Source organism: Dermacentor variabilis, chromosome 1 (genome assembly GCF_050947875.1).
Source record: "Dermacentor variabilis isolate Ectoservices chromosome 1, ASM5094787v1, whole genome shotgun sequence".
Taxonomy (NCBI): domain Eukaryota; kingdom Metazoa; phylum Arthropoda; class Arachnida; order Ixodida; family Ixodidae; genus Dermacentor; species Dermacentor variabilis.
The window spans coordinates 231951401-231974090 of record NC_134568.1 but is presented as its reverse complement, the minus strand read 5'-3'; the positions used below and the strand labels follow the sequence as shown (position 1 = coordinate 231974090).

At 44.0% G+C, this 22690-nt stretch overlaps 1 protein-coding gene across 3 annotated transcripts in view; it reads right to left on the bottom strand.

The window, feature by feature from the left end:
* Positions 1-604: 604 nt before the first annotated feature.
* LOC142559157 (diacylglycerol O-acyltransferase 1-like) overlaps positions 605-22690 on the bottom strand; it is an 85275-nt gene continuing 63189 nt past the window's right edge. For all 3 annotated transcript variants that reach the window (XM_075670827.1, XM_075670825.1, XM_075670826.1), the window contains 6 exons: positions 18601-18681; positions 16781-16825; positions 12694-12806; positions 7771-7924; positions 2702-2764; positions 605-774 (listed from right to left, as the gene is read on the bottom strand). In XM_075670827.1, the coding sequence (XP_075526942.1) occupies positions 622-774; positions 2702-2764; positions 7771-7924; positions 12694-12806; positions 16781-16825; positions 18601-18681 (609 nt within the window). In that variant the 3' untranslated portion in view covers positions 605-621. The remainder of the gene's footprint in view (positions 775-2701; positions 2765-7770; positions 7925-12693; positions 12807-16780; positions 16826-18600; positions 18682-22690) is intronic.

Genomic DNA, 22690 nt, shown 5'->3' with positions numbered 1-22690 from the left:
TGTTAGCCAATTAATAAGACAAGCCACTCAGTGTAGGCAATGTTATTCGTTCTTCAAGCAAACAAAATTGACCTCCTATGAACGAGGAGAGCGTTTGATTGGTCTGTTCAGACAACCCTGCGGGTGACCGCCCGGTGCTTGCGTCGGCGGTTACGCAAATTTGACGTCAGGACATTGGAATAAAACATATTGGAATAGTTTTACGTTATAGGGCCCTAGTTGCCAGCGAGTTACGATGTTAGGCCTAATATTAGGGACGACGACCGGCCAATGGCAAACAGGCCTTATAAGAGCGAAAAGCTTCGTCAATTCGACGCCTCGGGTCGTATTTGCTAACGATCCGTTGTTTTCGCCCTTCGTCATTCACTCGGACGCCGACGTGCCATCCTTATCGCTAGTACTGGCCACATGGGCGCGACACTTGGTAAGCAATGAAAAGTGAGCAATTAAATGGAACTTAACAAAGTTACACGAGAGGGTGGCACGCAAAGACATGTCAGACCCCTCTTGAGCTATACACGAGTTGTGCTCCCCAGTGCTGGTGGAGCGCTTCACTTTCGACACCGCCGCCACATCGGGAAAGTTTCGACGCTCGCGAGGCACGTCCCCTTCTTGATACCTTTATTGTTCGCCCATGATGATGGTAAAACACTTGCAGTAGTAGAGGGTGACAACAGCGGGCATCAGAAATATGAACATCAGCATAATAATCGCATTGCCCATTTTCGGGAATCGCTCGTGGATGACATTGTCGTAAAAATAGAAGAGCGGCAGCTGAAAGATAGATAAAAAATAATAACAATCAAAGACATGACTAAGGCACCACAGTCACATCCAGCGGACACAGCAAGACAATCGTTGCTCGCCAATTCATCAAGATAAGAAAGTCACATTCTCATTTCAAGCAGAAGCACCCACTTTCAGATTTTTTTCCTTCACAAATAATTAGCACTTGCAGGGATTTTTATTGTTGTTTAAGAAATGCGCGCAGGCGGTAGGGTAGGCTACATTAGAAGCAGCTATCTGAATACACAGTTGAGAAAATGTCACTATACCCATTTCTTCGTAAAAAAACGCACACGTGCCACAAACAAACAAACATACTAAGTCTACAAAAATAACAATGTAAAAAACAAATCAAGCCAGTTTAAGTGGCCCATATGTACCCGCGTTGAGGAAACGTTCAAAGACCACCAAGAAATTACTCTTATCAGCACGTTGGCACTAGACACACGTGCAAGGGAGCGCATGTAATGTGCATTTCCATTTTTTTCTCTTTTTTTTCTTGTGCATATCTGAGTATTCAACCGAAATCTGTTCTGATTCAGCACGAGTTCAGGTTCACACTTTTCGGTGCAATTCAGGTTCAGCTTTGGAGCGAAAATAATAACGGTTCGAACCCGTTCGGAGCATCCTGAACCTGTTCATCCTTTTATAAAATCCTTTTATAGAAACGTAGTTCCCTTGGCTACTATAGTTGTGTAAGAACGCTTTCTTTTGCACAGGCATTAACTTGAAAAAGTTATCACAAGAAATATTCACAATACGCAGCTGTATCGCGGGGTCGGAAGTTGTACACTCAGTGAGATAAACCACTGCATAGGCGCACTGGTTTATAGCGATACCACTCTCGCAAATTTTCCATGTTCATTTGGATTTTTGAAGGTGCTCGGTCTCGTTGTCCGCAGTGTAAAATTGAATATCTAATCTGCTGTTAACTACCCATGTATTAAGTGTTCATTTTTATTTTAATAGGGCACTTAGTTCTAAGAGAACATGGACGCGTAATATCATGTTAGTAAATAGATAAAAACCGAGCACGAAAACGTGACAGCACGAGCGAAGCGACTGGACTCGACTCACAACTAGATGCATTCTCGTGCCTTTGTCCTAGTAGTTCTCGGTCCGATTCAGCCATGCTTCCATACCAGCTCGCCCATTTCTCGTTTCTGATAAATTTATTTTCTAGTTGAAGGGCCCATTTGCCGTGACAACACAGCACTGTGCCTTGTCTCTTCTCGTGCCTTTGCCTTTGTCCTAGTAGATCGCGCTCCGAATTAGCGGCGCTAATAGGACTGGACGGTACGCGTCGACAATGCGTAACAGTTGAGTCAGATCACTGTGGCGAGCAACACGACTGTTAAAGAGGTAACGCTCTGTGCGCCGCGATGAACTAACACCAGGAGACGTCGTGTATACTCTCGTCAGCGCAGCGGCCTGCCCGTTCGTAGAGCGTCAGCAAAAATGGCCCTTAGCTGAACCTGTGTTCGACCCGGTTCGGAACGGTTCCTTCAAGAGTTCTAGTTCGGATTTGGTTTCGAGATGGCAGAAAACATATGGGTTCGGTTCCGGTGTGATCGAAAATAATTGACACCCTGAGGGCAGGTACATATCTGATAGCAACGAGTCTTGCATTTAAAACATTTATGTGACTTGACTGACCGAGGGAATTCACTCAAGCCGCCTATGAGTACCAACTATGCAGAAAGAAAGAGCGGAGATGAAAGGCGGGTAGGTCGAGCAAACGAGAGTCTGATTAGCTAGCGTACACTGGAGATAAGAGAAAGGAGGAATAGAAAGAGTAAAAAAAAAGGGGGGGGGGGAGCAACCATGTAGAGTGTTCATAAAAGCCATGGTTTCATAGCAAGTGTTTTATGGCCCCATAACAAAATAATTTGAGAGATTTATTTGCTGAACTAACCTGCACAGCCATGCCAATAAATGCCACGCCGTAAATTGTCTTCAGGGGTAGACTCGAGATATACTGCGAAGAGAAGAGGTAACATCAATACACAATTAAGCGTCTCTGTTGTAGGTGCGACAACAGCAGTTTCATTTCATAATATACAATCCGCAAAAAAAAGCCACTCAGGCTTTATTTTGAGAATGTAAACATCTTTGTAATCGGTTTCCATTTCTTAATAAAGCAAACAGTAAGAAAGTCGTACCGTTAAGAAATTCACACAAAGCTACTTACGCATGTTTTTATAGCTCAACGACTATAGAGAGGAATGGCAAAGAGCCAGAATCAGCGCCCGTATTCACAAAGCATATATTGCGCAATAAATTTCGCTTAAAGGTCAGTACTCGGGTCCGCGCCATTCAAAATAGCTAACGATGTGATAACAAAAGGATTGTCGCGGCGATGGCCAGTCACCTGCGGTACTTATGTCAGAGAAGCTTTTAAAGATGTACGCAAGCACCAAATTAACAATACTTTGTTTCGTCAGTACATTGTCATTGGCCAGGCCACCTTCGCTAATATATTCGCCATCAAGAATGGCCGATGTTTGTTCTTACAAAGCGATGTAACGCAAGCACTGCCTTGTGCATGTGGACCTAGTTTTATTACATCGCATTATTGCGCTCACTATGGCGTTCCTTATTACATAAGTGTCGAACCCGCACCAATATGCTTATAACCGTCCTAACAATTTTTTTCACTTACTAATAAGTACACGCGAAGGTGACTCCATACACGAATTAAGAGGGAGCTTTAACTCAGGCCCAACTCCGACGCGGACTATTCAAATACATGTAAAATGCAAAAACGTTTTTCTGAGATAACCCCTGGATCGATTTGAATAAAATTTGTTGCATTCGAGAGAGAAAGCTAATTGCTACTGACTGTTCGAAGCGGAATTTCGATCTAGGGACTGAATTTTGTTAAAATAATTTTCAGCTATTCGAAGGTTCGAAAAAAATGGAAGCACGAAGTTTACAAATTAATAGCTCTGCATCAAGAAGAGATGTCACGGTTCTGTAAACGGAATCCATTAAATCATTCAAAGCGGACAAATTCTTTTTGTCAATTTATATCTCGTAAAATTGTTGCGTTGTGCACAAAGGTTCTGCAAAAGCTGTATTTCCATATTACATTTTTTTTAAAATTCATGAGTAAAATACCTATTTTGTCCGCTTTTCATGTCCTATTATATGCAATTCACAAAATTGTCATATTGTTTTTCATTGCTGCGTTACAGAGTTGCAAACTTGATAGTTTCATTCTCTGAACATATTTTATTTTTGAATATTTTCAATAAATAATTCGCGACATAAATAAAAAAATTCGAAAGCAACAGTCACTAGATTTTAAGTTTTCTTTTAAATGCAACAAATGTCGTCAAATTTGGTGCAGTAGTCGCAGAGAAAAACGAATTCTACTTTTACATGTATATAGATAGGAGCACCCGAGCTAAAGCTTCCTCTTATGAGTGGTACGTTATTATTTATTAGTTCGCCTACCGTCTTAGTGGAATCGGCGCGGGACAAGGTACACACTGTGCCTATACGAAGCGGGGCACGGGGGCACGCATTCGCATAAATCTGTTACGCTCGAGCTGAATCCGAAAAATCGACCACTAGCTGCCATTTCTCGCTATCAAGACGAATGAGTTCCTGGACCCGTCACACTTGCTTTAAACTGCCCACCTGCTGGAATTACTAGAAGGCGTCATGCCGCCCAAGCCAGTCAGCACGCAAGACAGAAAAATCGTGCAGACACGCGGTCACCTCGTACCGCACGTAAGTCTCTTACATCTCGGAGGCCTGTTTGGATTCCCTGCTGTGAATTGATGAACGTGGCGACATTTTTACCCTCTCCTCGGACAGGCCTCAAGGCCATCGTCTATATGAAGACGTGGTAATGACATACTGTTCATAAGAGCAGATGACAGCCAATCGTCACATCGGACATATTAGCGAAGGCGAGCGCCAACGCGCAGAGAGCACCTACGACCGGAAAGGTTTGTGAATTCGGCGCCTGGTTGGCGTTCAATGCCCGTCATTTTTTCTCGCTCTTGCGCTGAAATTATTAAAAAAAAAGAAAGAAAGAACCGTGACGACGCAGATTCTTCATCATGAGAACTACATTTGAGACAGCACCCAACAGAAAGCCAGGTTTAAACTTGACAGCAGGAGTGGTTATTTGAACACATTTCAAGGGTCCCCGTTTACATTGGTGCACAGTGTCCATGAGAAAAGACCGCAGTGATGATTCACTGATTACAAATTACACTGCTGCCTCTGCGCGCAGGACACGTTCTAACGGACTGAACATGCTCGAACACGCTCAGGCAACGCAATACTGCGACCAGCGTGAGCTCGCCTGACAAGTTTATTCATGATAGGCGATTATATACGAGTAAAAATATTGCGGCAAACTATTGTTCAGCAGATGTTCACACGAAATAATCTACGTGCTAAATACAGGCATAAGTAGGCAGATTCATGATTAAAAGTCGCAGTTCCGTCCGAAAGGTGAAGCATCGATTGCGGTAGCAAATTATTAGACACCAGTACGAAGTAAAAACAGTAGTTTTATTGGTTCCGTATAAGCTTGCAAACATTCGCTTACTAACATAATTAACAAGCATGGTGTCACGCGCGCACAGGCAAACATGAACATGTCGCAACCGATGACCGCGGACACGCGCTGTCAAAGCACTGGCACGAAGAAGCGCGGCAGCAGCAGCGAGCGAAACGACCTTCGTGCTGCCTCTCGCTTCAACGCTAACTAAAGCGGCGAGAACACAGCGTGCAGGAAGCTATCAGCCTTCGGCGCACCCAGACTCTGTTCCCATCACAAATCGCTTTAAAGATAGGGCCCGCTCAGCCGCGCTCAGCCACGCCATACGCAGCCGCCGCTGGAGTAGAACGACACCAACTAGGCACTTCCGGTGCCTAGCGCACGATGCAATGCGATGTGCTTCCTCCCCGCCTCCTTCCCTTGCACCTTGCGGGCGCGAGATCGACCCAACATCCTCGCCTCATCCTCCCACGCTTTCACTCGCACCGCAGCATACGACGCGCAGCCACGATGTTATCGTATTTTGACTTTATACGGAACATCACGGCGACGCCGACAGCGGAAATGCGCCTGGAGTGTCCGTTTAAGTGCTATCACAATAAAAAATTTATTCTTAATACCAACGTCTATTCGCGACTCCAAGTAATCGCTTGCCACCCAGAGGCCACGCCGAGAACGAGCCGATCCAGGTTTAGACTTGAAAAAAGTCTCCCATCACGGCATGCCCTGAATGTCTCGTAGTTCTCAAATCGTCGGGATGCCTCCCCTCCTCCAAAAATAAAAGAAAACGGACGTGGAAAGACTTTTGCTGTGTACCATTATGGCGTGTTATAGCAGTGGAAAGGCAGCAGTGCATCATTTCAACACGCATCGTACAACAACATCTATAAGTATGGTCAACAATTTTTTTTGTTTGAATAACGATTAATCATTCATCATTTTCGCCCTTAATCGAATAATCACCTTCGATGCAGGGTTTTTCATCGAATAATTGATTAATCGAAATTTTTTCCGGGCACGTTTAAACAGGTTGATATACAGTCATTTACTTTTGTAGGTACCCATTTTACTGTTTGAGAGTGGGAGGCAAGTTTGAAACAAAAGTGTATAAAGGTTTCATAAAAGATAATCTTTAATTTGTTAAAGAATAAATACAGTTGCCACTTGTGACTTTTGAAAAGATAACCAATATATATAATAACATGACAGTTAGTGCAGAATTAAATAATATACCTGGCACTTGTGAAACGCTGCAGAACACAGTTAAACAAGAAATAAGAAATATTGCAATAACGAAAGGTGAATTGAGAAGAAAAACAGCAGGGCGAAAGAAACAACGACGAGGCGAGTACACTGGACAAGCGCCAGCATTGTGAACTCGTCTCGTCCTTGTTTCTTTCGCGCTTCTGTTTCTCATCTCAATTATGAACCAACTCGCCCGAGAAAATGTTCTGAAAGGTGAAGTCCAACTGAAATATGCAAGAAATTGCATTATGCACAGGGGAGAAGAATATTACTTGTTTAGGATCTCAAACCACATGCGCTTTTCTACAGAGCGAAGGAATTTCACTCGGCTGGGATGTTCGGGTGAAACCGACGCCTTCGTTGAATGACCACACAACCCACATGCGAGAATAGACGCTCGGACGCTGTGGATTTGCTGGAATCGACATGAAGCGCTCGGCTCGGCATCAATCGAGACTCGGAGAAACAGTGGACAGTCGCTCTGCCGCGGCCGCACAGTCAGTGCTGGTGCGCCGCCATTCATTCCAGTACGATTTCAAAATTCTCGCGCCACTCCTGTCAGACTCTCAAAGCGATTTCTTTAACCGATCTAATCGATTAAGTCGATCAAATGAAAGGTGTGCATCGGTGGAGATTAATCGTTCTGCGAGATACATTTCATCGATTAATCGATTAAATATTCATCGATATTACCTGCCCTACTATAAGAAACGTGGGAATTGTGCAAAGGGTACTGATACAATGCTGGTTTGTTCGAAACATTTACTCTCTAAAACTTCTTTCTTCCCGGTGAGTAGTCCATTGCGTTTTTTTTTTACGTATGTTGAATAGCATGCGTGAGTTTCAAATTGTATAGTGGAGTTTACTTTCGTTTAGGCAGGTACTTTAGTAAATTATAGTGATGTACGCTATATTTGTCGTAGCAGGATGGCGTAGCCATCTTTGTTGATGTGGACAGCGTTGCCAGCACTGGTGACAGAGTCTGGAGTTGCCAATACCGCACATGCTCGCCATCCGGACACCGAAATTCACGGGACTATATCATAGGCGTGCGTATACATGTGCGTGCGCAAGGAATGGAATGTGGTATCTTTATAGCTAGATACCGGAAACTGAGGAAAGCTTCAAAGTGCGGGGATCACTGAATTGTAAAGTCAGACAACTTGGTCATTTCGTTCAATCATTATGAAAAGTATTTCTAATAAATGCTGCCTCACCTCGTGAAGAATGGCTGACACGACAAACACGGCCATTTGCGCCTGGTTCTTGGTAAACCCTGCGCTCACAAGTGGAGCGTAGATGTGGCGCCAGCACCAGCGGTGCACGGGCAAGTTCCACCGGTTCCAGAAGCCCCTTACGGAATCGGCGTTCCTGCATACAAAACACAAATCGGATATATCTCTGGCGACGCATTATGTAGCGGCCGACAGCGCGAAATACTACTGTCAGAATGGCTCGTCAGGGAGCGTGCCACATTGTAATGACTGCTTGAAGTCAAAATGATGGATGAGTAAGCGTCAGTGCTTTCCAAGCACTTTTCGTTAATTCCATCAACCTGCGCAAGAAGAAACTTTCGCAATTATGATATCTGTAAAAATACCACAGTAATCAACAAAAATTTCCTCCATCGCAAAAAAGGAATGGCATGAAGTGGCAAGATTAGGTTTGGTAGAATTACTAAAATGTGATGCAAATGATTCATTAAGGACGACGCAACACTCATCGCGTGGAACCAAGACGCCGTCCTCTCCCTTTAACCTTATATCATTCGATACGCGTGTCTTGATCGCATTCCAGAATATAGGAAGGTTAGACGTAAAATATGCAGGAAACGTGCGATGACAAAAAAAAATGCTTCGCAGCGCGAAGTGGGCGCTCAACCAACTGTAAGTTATTGTTCAAATGTTTGCAGAGACAAAAGAAATACACGCTTCTTTCCGTTACTCATGTGTTTTAAAGTTGCACTGAACCAAAGTGCACAACGTGAGCAGAATACGCGGCGAAGAGGAATACGTTTCTATATAAGCGACACACTCCCAAAACCGCGGCAGCTATGACTGGGCAAAAAGTGCTTATGCGGAGTTAAATGCGTGAAAATCTGCCTTATTGTATTCGCGAATAAATTTTTTTGTTTTGATGGGCGAGCTGCGTGGAATGACATAGTGAATAGAATGGTGAAATGTTCACTTATTCCTTGTAGGCGTGTTAGCGAAGAAACTGCTTGCGGGGAAGTAGTTATTACGAGGTCGAGTATGTAATCAGATGATTGGGTAACACGGGGGTCAGCTCTTTTAATAGTTGGCGAATGTTCAAGGTAGAGCAAAGATCAATAAAAGCTAAATGCTCAGCAGATCCAAAAGTAGAGAGCGGGCACATCTCAAACCCCGAAATTAGAAAATAAAATTGCCTAATAGTAAGATAGGAGCCTTCGGGAACCGAATGCTGACTCTGTTGAGGCAGTCATAGCTAGTTCGTCACAAAACGATGATGTTGAAAAGGGTGGACGATAACAAACACAAAATACTGCGTCAGCATGATTTACAGGTACAAAAGAACTCAATTGGTGAATTTATCAGAATATTGTAAAAACATATGAAATTGGCGACGTCACTCATAATGACTCCACCAGAACGCACGAGTCTGTCATGTCTAAAAATGGTATAGTCGTTCGCACACGAGCTGGTAAGTCCAGAGTTATCAATTTTGGCTGACAACCAAGTTTATGTTATAGATGGTGACATACCGGACAGGCCACCATTGGAATCTGAACCTGGCAACGTTTAACGTTAGAACGTTATCTAGTGAGGCGAGTCTAGCAGTGTTATTGGAGGAATTAGAGGGTAGTAAATGGGATATAATAGGGCTCAGTGAGGTTAGGAGGACAAAATAAACAAATACGGTGCTAAAAAGCGGGCACGTACTGTGCTACCGGGGCTTAGCGGAGAGACGAGAACTAGGAGTCGGATTCCTGATTAATAAGGATATAGCTGGTAACATACAGGAATTCAATAGCAATAACGAGAGGGTGGCAGGTCTTGTTCTGAAATTTAATAAGAGGTACAAATTGAAGGACGTGCAGGTCTACGCCCCTACATCCAGTCATGATGACCAGGAAGTCGAAAGCTTCTACGAAGACGTGGAAACGGCGATGGGTCAAGTCAAAACAAAAGACACTATACTGATGGGTGACTTTAATGCCAGGGTAGGCAAGAAGCAGGCTGGAGACAAGTCAGTGGGGGAATATGGCATACGCTTTAGGAATATCACGGGAGAGTTATTAGTAGAGTTTGCAGAACAGAATACTATGCGGACAATGAATACCTTCTTCCGCAAACGGGATAGCCGAAAGAGGACGTGGAGGAGCCCGAATGGCGAGACTATAAATGAAATAGACTTTATACTCTGCGCTAACCCTGGCATCATACAAGATGTGAACTGGCTTGGCAAGGTGCGCTGCAGTGACCATAGGATCGTAAGAACTCGAATTAGCCTAGACTTGAGGAGGGAACGGAAGAAACTCGTACATAAGAAGCCGATCAATGAGTTAGCGGTAAGAGAGAAAATAGGGGAATTCCGCATCAAGCTACAGAACAGGTATTCGGCCTTAACTCAGGAAGAGGACCTTAGTGTTGAAGATATGAACGACAATCTTATGGGCATCATTAAGGAATGTGCAATAGAAGTCGGTGGTAACTCCGTTAGACAGGATACCAGTGAGCTATCGCAGGAGACGAAAGATCTGATAAAGAAACGCCAATGTATGAAAGCCTCTAACCCTACAGCTAGAATAGAAGTGGCAGAACTTTCGAAGTTAATCAACAAGCGTAAGACAGCTGACATAAGGAAGTATAATATGGATAGAATAGAACATGCTCTGAGAATGGAGGAAGCCTAAAAGCAGTGAAGGAGAAACTAGGAATAGGCAAGAATCAGATGTATGCGTTAAGAGCCAAAGCCGGCAATATCATTACTAATATGGATGAGATCGTTCAAGTGCGTGAGGAGTTCTATAGAGATTTATACAGTACGAGTGGCGCACGCGAAGATAATGGAAAAGAGAATAGTCTAGAGGAATTTGAAATCCCACAAGTAACTCTGGAAGAAGTAAAGAAAGCCTTGGGAGCTATGCAAAGGGGAAGGCACCTGGGGAGGATCAGGTAACAGCAGATTTGTTGAAGGATGGTGGGCAGATTGTTCTAGAAAAACTGGCCACCCTGTATACGCAATGCCTCATGACTTCGAGCATACCGGAATCTTGGAAGAACGCTAACATAATCCTAATCCATAAGAAAGGGGACGCCAAAGACTTGAAAAATTATAGACCGATCAGCTTACTGTCCGTTACTATACAAAGTATTTACTAAGGTAATTGCAAATAGAATCAGGAACACCTTAGACTTCTGTCAAGCAAAGGACCAGGCAGGATTCCGTAAGGGCTACTCAACAATAGACCATATTCACACTATCAATCAGGTGATAGAGAAACGTGCGGAATATGACCAACCCTTATACATAGCTTTCATTGATTACGAGAAAGCGTTTGATTCAGTCGAAACCTCAGCAGTCATGGAGGCATTACGGAATCAGGGTGTAGTCGAGCCGTATGTAAAGATACTGAAAGATATCTGTAGCGGCTCCACAGCCACCGTAGTCCTCCATAAAGAAAGCAACAAAATCCCAATAACGAAAGGCGTCAGGCAGGGAGATACGATCTCTCCAATGCTGTTCACAGCGTGTTTACAGGAGGTATTCAGAGACCTGGATTGGGAAGAATTGGGGATAAGATTTAATGGAGAATACCTTAGTAACTTGCGATTCGCTGATGATATTGCCTTGCCTAGTAACTCAGGGGACCAACTGCAATGCATGTTCACTGACCTGGAGAGGCAAAGCACAAGGGTGGGTCTAAAAATTAATCTGCAGAAAACTAAAGTAATGTTTAACAGTCCCGGAAGAGAACAGCAGTTTACGATAGGTAGCGAGGCACTGGAAGTGGTAAGGGAATACATCTACTTAGGACAGGTAGTGACGGCGGATCCGGATCATGAGACGGAAATAATCAGAATAAATAAGAATGGGCTGGGGTGCGTTTGACAGGCATTCTCAGATCATGAACAGCAGGTTGCCATTATCCCTTGAGAGAAATGTGTATAATAGCTGTGTCTTACCAGTACTCACCTACGGGGCAGAAACCTGGAGGCTTACGAAAAGGGTTCTACTTAAATTGAGGACGACGCGACGAGCTATGGAAAGAAGAATGATGGGTGTAACGTTAAGGGATAAGAAAAGAGCAGATTGGGTGAGGGTACAAACGCGAGTTAATGATATCTTAGTTGAAATCAAGAAAAAGAAATTGGCATGGGCAGGACATGTAATCAGGAGAGATGATAACCGATGGTCATTAAGGGTTTCGCATTTCGATGGGGTCGAAATGCGAAAACACCCGTGTGCTTAGATTTAGGTGCACGTTAAAGAAGCCCAGGTGGTCCAAATTTCCGGAGACTCCCACGTACTACGGCGTGCCTCATAATCAGATCGTGGTTTTGCCGCATAAAGCTCCACAATTTAATCTTTATTCCGAAGCACACAAACCTTTAGCATGTTGCAAAATACGTTATCGTTTTCTCTACTAGTGTTTTGCATATACCAAACCTCGTCAAGGGAGCAGATGGGCGCATAACATGTCAGAATATGACTGTGGATGAGTTGTTGCATAGTTTAGTAAAACGGTGGTAGCGTGAACAAAGACGCGCAAGAGGTGACGAGTCAGGACAAGCGCTAACTTGTAATTGAGTTTATTTAGTAAAATACATGACGCAAGAATGTTCCATTCACATGCGGAGAAACCGGCAAACATACAAGTACCACAAGTGCAACATAAGCAGTGAGAAAGAAAATGTTTGCAGGTTAGGGGGACGATATGAGGTATCTACATAGCCGTAGCTAGAAGGCAAAATTAATTACTGTACATTGAAATGAATAACCGATTGATGCATGCGTATTGTGTTTCTCCGAGAAGAATGCTTCCATTAGCTCTGCAGCTGAGTTACTTTCGGCAGAACCCTTACTTTAGCACCTACTTTCAGATCGCAGCTGCAAAATACCATGCAAATAATTCATTAAATTCCCAGGCAGCTTACCACCAGTCTCTGTAGAATTCCCTGTCGGCAAACCCCAGCACCTCGCCGATCCAGTTAAGGGCAGAGTGGAAGAGCCAGAACGACATCATAAGCCAAAAGACGGTGTTCCAAACCTGCAACACGTTTAGTATGTTATACCATGGGGGGGGGACAGTCTGCTGAACTTTTATACATTTTAGTAAAAGAAAGGAAGGAAGAAAGAATGTGCACCATAAAACATATTTACCCTCCCTATACGGTTCGCTATTCCACTGTGCACCACGGCTCTATGTAGTGTTGCTGCGTTCGCTATCACAGTGACGTGCGCACCAACCCAACAAGCTCAATTATCAAGCGACCTTTCCGGATGGAAGCTTCGTAAACTGGGCTCCTGGTCCGTCTGTTCAAGTGCTACATGTATTCGTGGCCGGCATTAAAAGTGCTTCCTTACTTTTCTTGCTCATTTTGTACAATTTATTAGAGTGATAGCGTCGTCTGACTAGGTATAGGAGAATAGCAGCACATCCAACTTTCAGAAATGGGCTGAACACTGAACATGAACAGTATGTTCCATAAATCATGAAGTGGCTGACGTATTCGTTGACAGCATGGCTTTCGTAATTGTCATCATCATCATCATCATCAGCCTATTTTATGTCCCCTGCAGGACGAAGGCCAGCGATCCCAATTACCTCTGTCCTGTGCCAACCGACTCCAACTTGCGCCTGTCCCAATTTCCTAATTTCATCACCCCACCTAGTCTTCTGTCGTCTTAGACTGCGCTTCCCATCTCCTGGTACACATTCTGTAACCCTAATGGTCTACTGGTTATGTAACCTACGCATTACATGGCCTGCCCATCTCCATTTTTGTCTCTTAATGTCAATTAGAATATCATCTATCCAAGTTTTCTCTCTGACCCACGCCAATTTCTTCCTGTCTCTTAATCTTACGCCTAACATTCTTCGTTCCATCGCGCATTGTGAGGTCCCTAACTTGTTCTCGAGCTTCTATGTCGGTCAATCTCCAAGTTTCTGCCCCATATGTTAGCACAGGTAGAATCCATTGATTGTATACCTTTCTTTACAATGATAGTGACAAGCTTGCAGTCAACCCGCCGTGGTTGCTCAGTGGCTATGGTGTTGGGCTGCGGAGCACGAGGTCGCGGGATCGAATCCCGGCCACGGCGGCTGCATTTCGATGGGGGCGAAATGCGAAAACACCCGTGTACTGAGATTTAGGTGCACGTTAAAGAACCCCAGGTGGTCGAAGTTTCCGGAGTCCTCCACTACGGCGTGCCTCATAATCAGAAAGTGGTTTTGGCACGTAAAACCCCATAATTTAAAATTTTTTTAAGCTTCCAGTCAGGACTTCACAATGTCTGCCGTATGCACTTCAGCCCATTTTCATTCTTCTGTAAGTTTCCTTCTTAAGATCAGGGTCCCCTGTGAATTATTGACCTAGGTAAACGTACTCCTTCACAGACTCTAGAGGCTGACTGGCGATCCTGAACTCTTGTTTCCTGGCTATGCTATTGATTATTATCTTTGTCTTCTGCATATTAATCTTCAACCCCATTCTTACACTCTCTCTGCTAAGGTCCTCAATCATTTGTTGTGACTCGTACCCATTGTTCCTCAACCGGACAATGTCATCTGCAAACCGAAGGTTACTGAGATATTCGCCGTTGATACTCACTCCTAAGCCTTCGCAGTTTAATAGCTTGAATACTTCTTCCAAGCATGCAGTCTATAGCATTGGAGAGATTGTGTCTCCTTGCCCTGACCCCTTTCATTATAAGTATCTTTCTACTTGCGGAGAATCATGGTAACTGAGGAATCTTTGCAAATATTTTCCAAATATTTACGTAGGCCTCCTGTACTCCTTGATTACGTAATGCCTCTATGACGGCTGGTATCTCTACTAAATCAAATGTATTTTCGTAATCTATGAAAGCTATATTGAGAGCCTGATTTTACTCTACAGATTTCTCGACTACCTGGTTGATGACATGGATGTGATCTAATGTAGAGTATCGCTTCCTGAAGCCAGGCTGTTCTCTTGGTTGACTGAAGTCAATTGGGGCCCTTATTATATTTCAAATTATCTTGATGAGATTTTATACAATACTGGAAGTAAGCCAATGGGTCTATAAGTTTTTAGCTCTTTAACGTCTCCCTTTTTGCTGATTAGTATAATGCTGGCATTCTGCTGGTTCTCTGGGACCCTTGAAGTCATGAGACATTTTCTATAAAGAGCTGCAAACTTTTCAGGCCTAATGGTCTCCTGCATCTTTGGTTAAACCAACTGTTATTCCATCTTCTCCTGCCGCTTTTCCCCGTTTCAAGTCTTGCAAGGCCCTTCTAACTTCATCGCTAGTTATAGAAGGAGCTTCTGTAACCTGCTCATTACTGCTTCGAATGAAGGTGTCGTGGCTGCTCTGGGTACTGCACAAGTCAGTATAGAATTCTTCCGCCGCTTTTACTATATCATTGAGATTGCTGATGATATTACACTGCTTATATATCTCAGTGCATGGATCTGGGCTTGTCCTATGCCAAGTTTTTTTCTCGCTGATCACTCTTCTAACAACTTTATGTTCAAGTCAACCTGTATTTTCCTACGTCTCAAACTGCTGCCAACCAGCTTTGTGTCTGCTAACAAACATGGTGCACAGTTATGAAAGGAAAAGAGTGGCTCATTCCTGTCTGCCAGAATTTTTTTTTTTTTGCGTTAGTGTCGAGAGAGTGACAGATAACTTATTTGAAGGAAAGCAGAGAGGTCGGCCTGAGCTAGCATGCTCTAGCCTGTTACACTGTACAGGGGGATGAGAACAGGTACATAAAGGCGTGATAAGAGATGATGGTGACAGAAGAGGGGTGCAGAGCGGGGAAGGCGAGCTCCGCCTTCTGTTGATTACCAAGAAAGACCGAAAATGGTGTTCAGAAATGTAATCCACTGTGTACCATATCTCGGGTGGGGTCACGAATTCTAATGAAACATCGGAAAAGGGTGTAAAGAAGCAGCCCGTGCGTGTGCTTCCCCTTCGTGAGCAGCACAGGTGCCAAGAAAAGGGTTTAAAGTATGTAAAGAGCTGCGATAAGAGGCTCCAATACGGTGAGCACTTGCACGGCGCTTTTAGCAACCGGAGTCTGGAAACCCTGGACTGCCAAAACCACATTATAAATATAAGAGAAGGTGTAGTGGGAAACTGGATCTACGTATTTTCACCCCCTGGGGTTCTTTGATGTGCACCTAAATCTAGGTACCCTAGTGTATTTTTGTATTTTACCCCCACTGAAATACGGCCGCCGCAGCCAGAATAGAACCCATGACCTCGAGCTCATTATTGCAATGCCATAGCAATTAAAGTCGCACCGATAAAAATGTTCTAACTAAAATTAACTGGGAGTTTACATTGCTCCGAGATCATATGTATTATCTGTAAACTATCAATAGCCAAATGCTGCTTAGAACGCATTTTATTCGAATTTGAAGTTCATGGTGGAGTGGCAAATCGAAAAGCGCAGCATCTATCGATGTAATCATCAAAGTAGATAGGTCGTCCTAATAAACATTGTGAAGTCACCAGTTTCGGCGATTTATTTTTGTGACGTGCTTCACCACTGCGTGGCTTGTATCGCCATTCGGAAGACGTTTCAGCACTGTTTGCGTTGGTTGTCTTGCACCGACCACACACGAAGCGCACGTGCAAACTTCTTACCGTTTACAGATTACCAGATTGCTGGTGCCATGGCCGGCATTGACAGAGCTGGTGACGACATCCTGTGACACTTTGTTTAACTACAATACTTCTAAATTACTAGTGCTTATCTAAGCGAAAAGTATACTTCTAGAAACGACACATTCCTTAAGGACGTAACTTAACTCTGTTGATATGTACACAAAATTGTGAAAATGCGAACTTATATTATAAGTTACTTTCTTTAAACTACAGTCTGTCAATGATATCATCATCGCCATCCCTATAGGTAGCATGGTGGCTGTAGTGGCCAGAGATTCTTGCGCTCGTATAAGATTACTGTCGCGATGTCTTAGCTCCTACACTGACGTGTGTTGTTACGGTGGATGTTTCATAGGCACTCACCGTCAGGTCTATATATGCCTTGAAGAGCTCCCATGCGTCCATTTCCTGTCGGAATAGTAGAATACACATCGTAAGCAGTTATGACATGTTTAAGAGGAGAGAAAGTGAGCTGCCGCGGCAGCAATGCACGCACATGTAAATTGCAACACTAAGGCAAATTCTCGGGACGTTACGCTGCTGTCATATTTTACTAAATGTTGGATGTCCACCTGAACTGGATGTAACGTCTACCCATTGAGTGTCTCATTTCAATGAGGCAATTCATTATTGCAATTTAGTGTGGGCAACGACTACTGCTACCAACATGAAAATGACTGTGACACTTCAAAAAGAGGTACTTTGTTACATAGCTAATCCTTCCCACCTCTTGCATGCAGAACGTGCCTTCTGCACTTACAGTGATGTTTCTGCAGCATATATGTACGAATTTTCCATATTATGCTCCTTTACCTATTCATCGAATGCATTTCGGAAGTTTCTGGCTACATTCGCATCATTACAACTTCATAAAAAATGTGTCAGCACTAGGAGAAACTGTACATGGTTTCTCCAAGTTTCCACACGAATGATAAATTGCACATTTTAGAACACTTTTATCCTCGATATTCAACAAGTACACCGAAACTGATAATTCCACGTTAAGTCAACTCAGACAAATTTTGTTCATGCGCCTCCAGTTCTTCCGACCAATTTTTTATATGTTTCAGCTGCTGATAATCGTTCCGAGTATTTTTAATTTATTCTAAATATTAATTAGTTATCTTGCTTGCTTTACTAATATATTACGTACGCTCGCTATTGTGTAATTACAATAATACTCTGAAGAAACTGCGCCCTTTGTTATTTGTTAGTGCTACGTTAAGAATAAATTAAATTTTCGTCATAATTGTCCACTTCACAAAACTCATTCGTTTCTAGTTCATGCTTACTGCTGTGTAATGACTATAACACTTTGTAAAATACTCGACTCTTTGTTATCCTTTTACTATGCATTTGTACTACATTCCTTTGTATTTGTATGTTAATGACGATATGTTGTATCTGCTGGCTCATCACGGCTTCCATAGGACCTGGTCAAATAGCTCAAAACAAGCTTTTTTTCCTCTGGCATCCACTTTCACACTGTACTTTGGAATAAATAAAATGATTTTATAGAAACATTATAGTACAGAGCACGGTCTCCGAGATAGGGCAGCGCGCACGTAACGACACGTGTAATCTCGGAGGTCAGGTGCACAAGAATGTCAAACAATTCCCTGATCTCAAAAATTGATACGAAGCTTTTTGTTATATGAAGCAAGTGTTTTCGTTGTTTAAAAAAGCGCACGCTGCATTTGGGACGTTTAATACGGCAGGGTCTGGCTACGCTGCGCCGCGCTCAAGGTAGGCCAGAGCAGAGCATACATCTGATGGTCGAGAGAGAGAGAGCAGTGAAATTCGCTGTGCGTCCACGGCGACCCACGCCAAAGGTGGTTCGTAAATTTGTTCCCTGTGGTTCGAGCTTCGTAGGCCAAACCGGCTCTGCGTTACCAGGCCGTAGTAAAACCCGAACGGGAAAAGCTATAACAGAGTGCCGCGTACGCGTGGTTATTTGACGGAATTTGAGAAGGACGTAGTAGTGCGCGAGTGTCTAATGCGGCGTTGACTGCGGGAACTGAAGTGTGTTAACGCTCGTTCTATTTCCAACATGATCGTTCAAATGAGGCAGCTACAAGTCCAACCTGAGTATTGTTTCGCGATCATTAATGCGTTTCATATTCGGTCGAGGGTAATTCGTTCTCAGTCGCTTGTTGTATATAGTTTTGAGAACGCGAACTTGCCTCATACGCTTTCGCAGCCATGGCCAGGACGGGCATTGCCCATTGGTTTAGCAGCGTCACACTGAGCACTGGTATAATGATCTGCAACAAAACGAGTAAATCAATCAAAGAGAAAGAATGCGTGCGGATGCTTTGCTTGAAGAATCTAAAACCATTTTCCCGCTTACATTGTTTCTTGTTTTTTGCTTGGCACAGATTTACCAAGTAAGGACAATCTTGGGGCGTGGAACGTGCTCTACAAGTGTGGTAACAATGATCTTCTTTAGTCTTCCTAATTTTGGCTGCTGTGTAGAGAGTTTAACTAGCGCCTTCATACGAGGAGAATTCGAAAAGGAAATGCCCATTTTTATCCTTAGACTCAAGCCAGTCTGCAAATCCTTTTTTTTGTTATGCTCAATCAGCCATCCAATAACGCGTTCACCACTTTACGGGTATAAATTAAATCGAAGTAAATTAAGCCATCCCTACCGCGAATTTAACCCGCGACCTCGTTCTCAGCAGCAAAACCCCACGTGTATATATATATATATATATATATATATATATATATATATATATATATATATATATATATATATCATAAGAGGTCAACAAGAATGACCCCAACGACAACGTAGGGGGAATTACTGGCACTTATTAATTGAATTAAAGAAATGATAAATTAATGGCATGTGTAAGTGGATGAAAAAAATTGGCTGAAGGCTTAGCTTGGTTAAGCCTGGAAGCTTGCGAAAGCAATACCCTTGGCTGCGCCTGCGACATGGTTGCCCTTTGTTAAACTTATGGCTATACATCATCCGACACAGCGCAAGGCAGCGCGCCGACCACTGCGAGGAGCCAAGCTGTGGCCCCATTTATCCTCCTAGCGTGACGTCACACCAGCGAGCGCCCTCTCTCGGTAGCGCTGCAGCAGCGGCACGCAAGGCTTCGCCTCCACCATCGATGCCGCGAGCTGGGGCCCCGTCTCTCGGTCTGGCGTGACGTCACACCAGCGAGCGCCCTCTCTCGGTAGCGCCGCAGCAGCGGCGCGCAAGGCTTCGCCTCCACCATCGATGCCGCGAGCTGGGGCCCCGTCTCTCGGTCTGGCGTGACGTCACATGGTCACGTGACGCGCAGCTGTGTAAGAAGGCGCCACGACCACCATTGGGCCGAAAGTGCGAGCAGTATTGCTTTCGCAATAAAACTTGCCGCAGGTGGAAACGATCTCACGTCTTCGCATTACGCGTGCGATGCTCTACCAATTGAGCTACCGCGGCGCCGTTTTCCAATCTACTTTTTTTGTATTTATGATTTACTACCAGAAGTAACCTTGGGAGCGTTAGCCAGCGCCACCACCCACAAACCTTGGCGGCAGATGTGGAACATCCTTTCTGCCGCAGGCGTCACGAGCACGTGATCTTTTTGGGTGAAGGCAACTGGTCAATAAATCCACACATGCTATCTGAAGGCATCAATGTTGCCGGATTCGAGACCTTTTTTATGTAATAAACGAGTCTATCGATTGAGCTACCGCTGCGCCGTTTTCCCATCCACTTGTCAGGAAGGGTTAACCAGAGCATCAACCGGGGGATGACCACGCGCACATTTATAAGCTAACTTCACCAACTCTCAGAAAATTATTGCTCTGTTTCTCGCTCCCTCTCAACGTTTTCTCAAACCGTTTTTCAAATAAATAGAGCTGCTGAAGAAAAGCCGCCAATCCAAACGCGAATTTTTCATCTAATCGCAATGGTTCCAGAACAATAACCTGTTTAACTGTCACCAAAGAACTGCACGAAAAAAAAACTTCGTTTGTAACTTGCTTTTCAAGAACAAAGAACAAGCTCGTCTGCAAACGGCGGAGAACTTTCACCTCCCTTCCCCACTCCTATACCGCCGGCGTCTTGATCAATCCCCCGTAATAAGAGAGAGTCATTATTTGAGACAAAAAGAAACAAGGAAGAAAACAAGTTTCGTCCTTCAGAATATTAAACAATCGAATTTCTTTTGGTGACAAAAGTTGTACAGTTATACTGATTTCGTCAAGGTATGTGCGGTAATATCCTGTTGATAAATCTCGGCATGTGCACGTACACAGCTGTCTTCTTCCCGTTAGCGCAGTTTTCATTGTTGATCCCTGATTTTAAACTGTACGTACCCACGAGTACGGATTGGCAAGGGTTCACAAAAGGGCGCCCTTACCCAGCAAACTAATATAGTTGTTTGAAGCCAACATTATCCATGTAAAAACATAACCAACTGGGAAAGCGAACAGGCAGTTTACTGACAGAGCTGCAAGTTCGAGCTTTCGTGCCTCGGCTTCCTCTTCATCCTAGTATTTCCGGTCTTCCGCATTTTGGCTGTTTCCGCCACAGTTTGCGACTCGTGCTGACGTGCCTGCGTTGCGAGCTATTGCGTACTTCGTTGATGATCGATGCGAGCCTATCATTTTCCGTGTCAACGAACCTAACGTCGTTAATGTCAGTTATTTCAGTCTTTTCAGGGCCAATATCACTGCCAGGTGCGGCAACTTTTGGCTTCTTCACCGCTCTCCATAACTTGCCTTGCTTACTGTGAACCCTAGTATTTTCTCAGCTGCTACTGATGATGTTTTTTTATTTCGGCAGAAGCGTTTCTTGTGTGCTAGCCGCAGACAGTTGGGCAAACGCAAGTTGGTGTTGGGTACAGAAGTGCAGACCCTTTGTGGAGGTGACACATAGGTCTTCCCTTCACTCTGTGTATACGAGTTCTCTCCCTGAAGTTCATGCAGTGAGTCAGAAAAAACGTGGGAGCGGGTTTAGCAACAGCTCTGTATCACTCTGTCTACTCGAAAGAACCCGGTTTACCTCTATATAGTACTAAGCGGAGTGCTGAAAAAGACAATTGCTTGAAAAATACAAGTCCACTTCTCGAAACGTTGGCTCCTGCTTCCTCCTTGTTCTGGCTTTGCTCATCATTTTGAATTTCCATCTCCCGCCTTCCCCGTGTTTTCCCTAGCTGGAGGGCTGTATAGTAAGGCAGAATTTCATGCGTGGACCTTTTGTGCAACCCAGTTTCAGTCTTTTTCCAAATGGAGATCGACAAGCAGCCGTAACAAAGGATAAATATCAAATTTCTTGTGAAATTGGCCAAGAATGGTGCAGAAATTAATCAAACGTTTCGAAAAATATATGCAACGAATACCTTAAAGGAAATAACTCTGTTGAAGCGGGTGCAGCCTTTTCGGGAAGGCCGTGAGGACCCCGAGGACAATGAAAGATCAGGACGCCCTTTAACACGTGTGATGATGAAAACATCGATCGTGTGCGTTCTCTTGTGCTCAGTTACCGCCAAACTGTCAGAATGATAGCAGACACACTTCCTTTAGGAAAGTCGTAGGTGCGTTCACCGGATTTAGACTGAAAATTATTGAAATTAAAAAGGTCTGCGCCGACGTGGTGCGAAACGTGCTACCCCTCAGCAAAAGTTGCGAAGAGGATAGCATTGCATTGATTGGAAAACTTCAGACGAAGTGATGAACTGTTGAAAAGGGTTGTCACCGAAGACGAAACTTGGATTTACCAATATGACATCAAACTGAAGTCGTAACGCGACAACTAAAAAATAGAAAATGAGCCGAGGCCAAGAAGAGCAAAGAGGAACAAAGCAAAAATCAAATTCATGTTAATCATGTTCTTTGGCCGCCATGGAATTGTGCACCAGTGTATACGAAGGCCAAACTGTCAATGAAATTTTCTACGTGCAGGTCCTGAAACATCTGAGAGACCGTGTACGCAACGTGCGACTAAATTTGTAGAGAGGCGCCCGTTCCTGTACCACTATAATGCTCCCGCGCATTTCGCATCGAGAGTTCCTGAGTGCTTAGCACACAATTCCATCACTGTATGGAACAGCCTCTCTACTCGCGCAATTTGGACGCTTGCCACTTTTTCCGCTCCGGGGCCGGTATTTCGGGGATATGATGACAATTCAAAAGAAGATGAGGTCGCTTCTGAAATCTTTAACAGCAGAGAACTCCCAAGGGTGCTTCCAGTAATGGAAGAAGAGGTGGAAAAAGTGTATTGTCTAAACGTACTGTTTTGAGACAGACGTCGATATGACACGGAAGAAA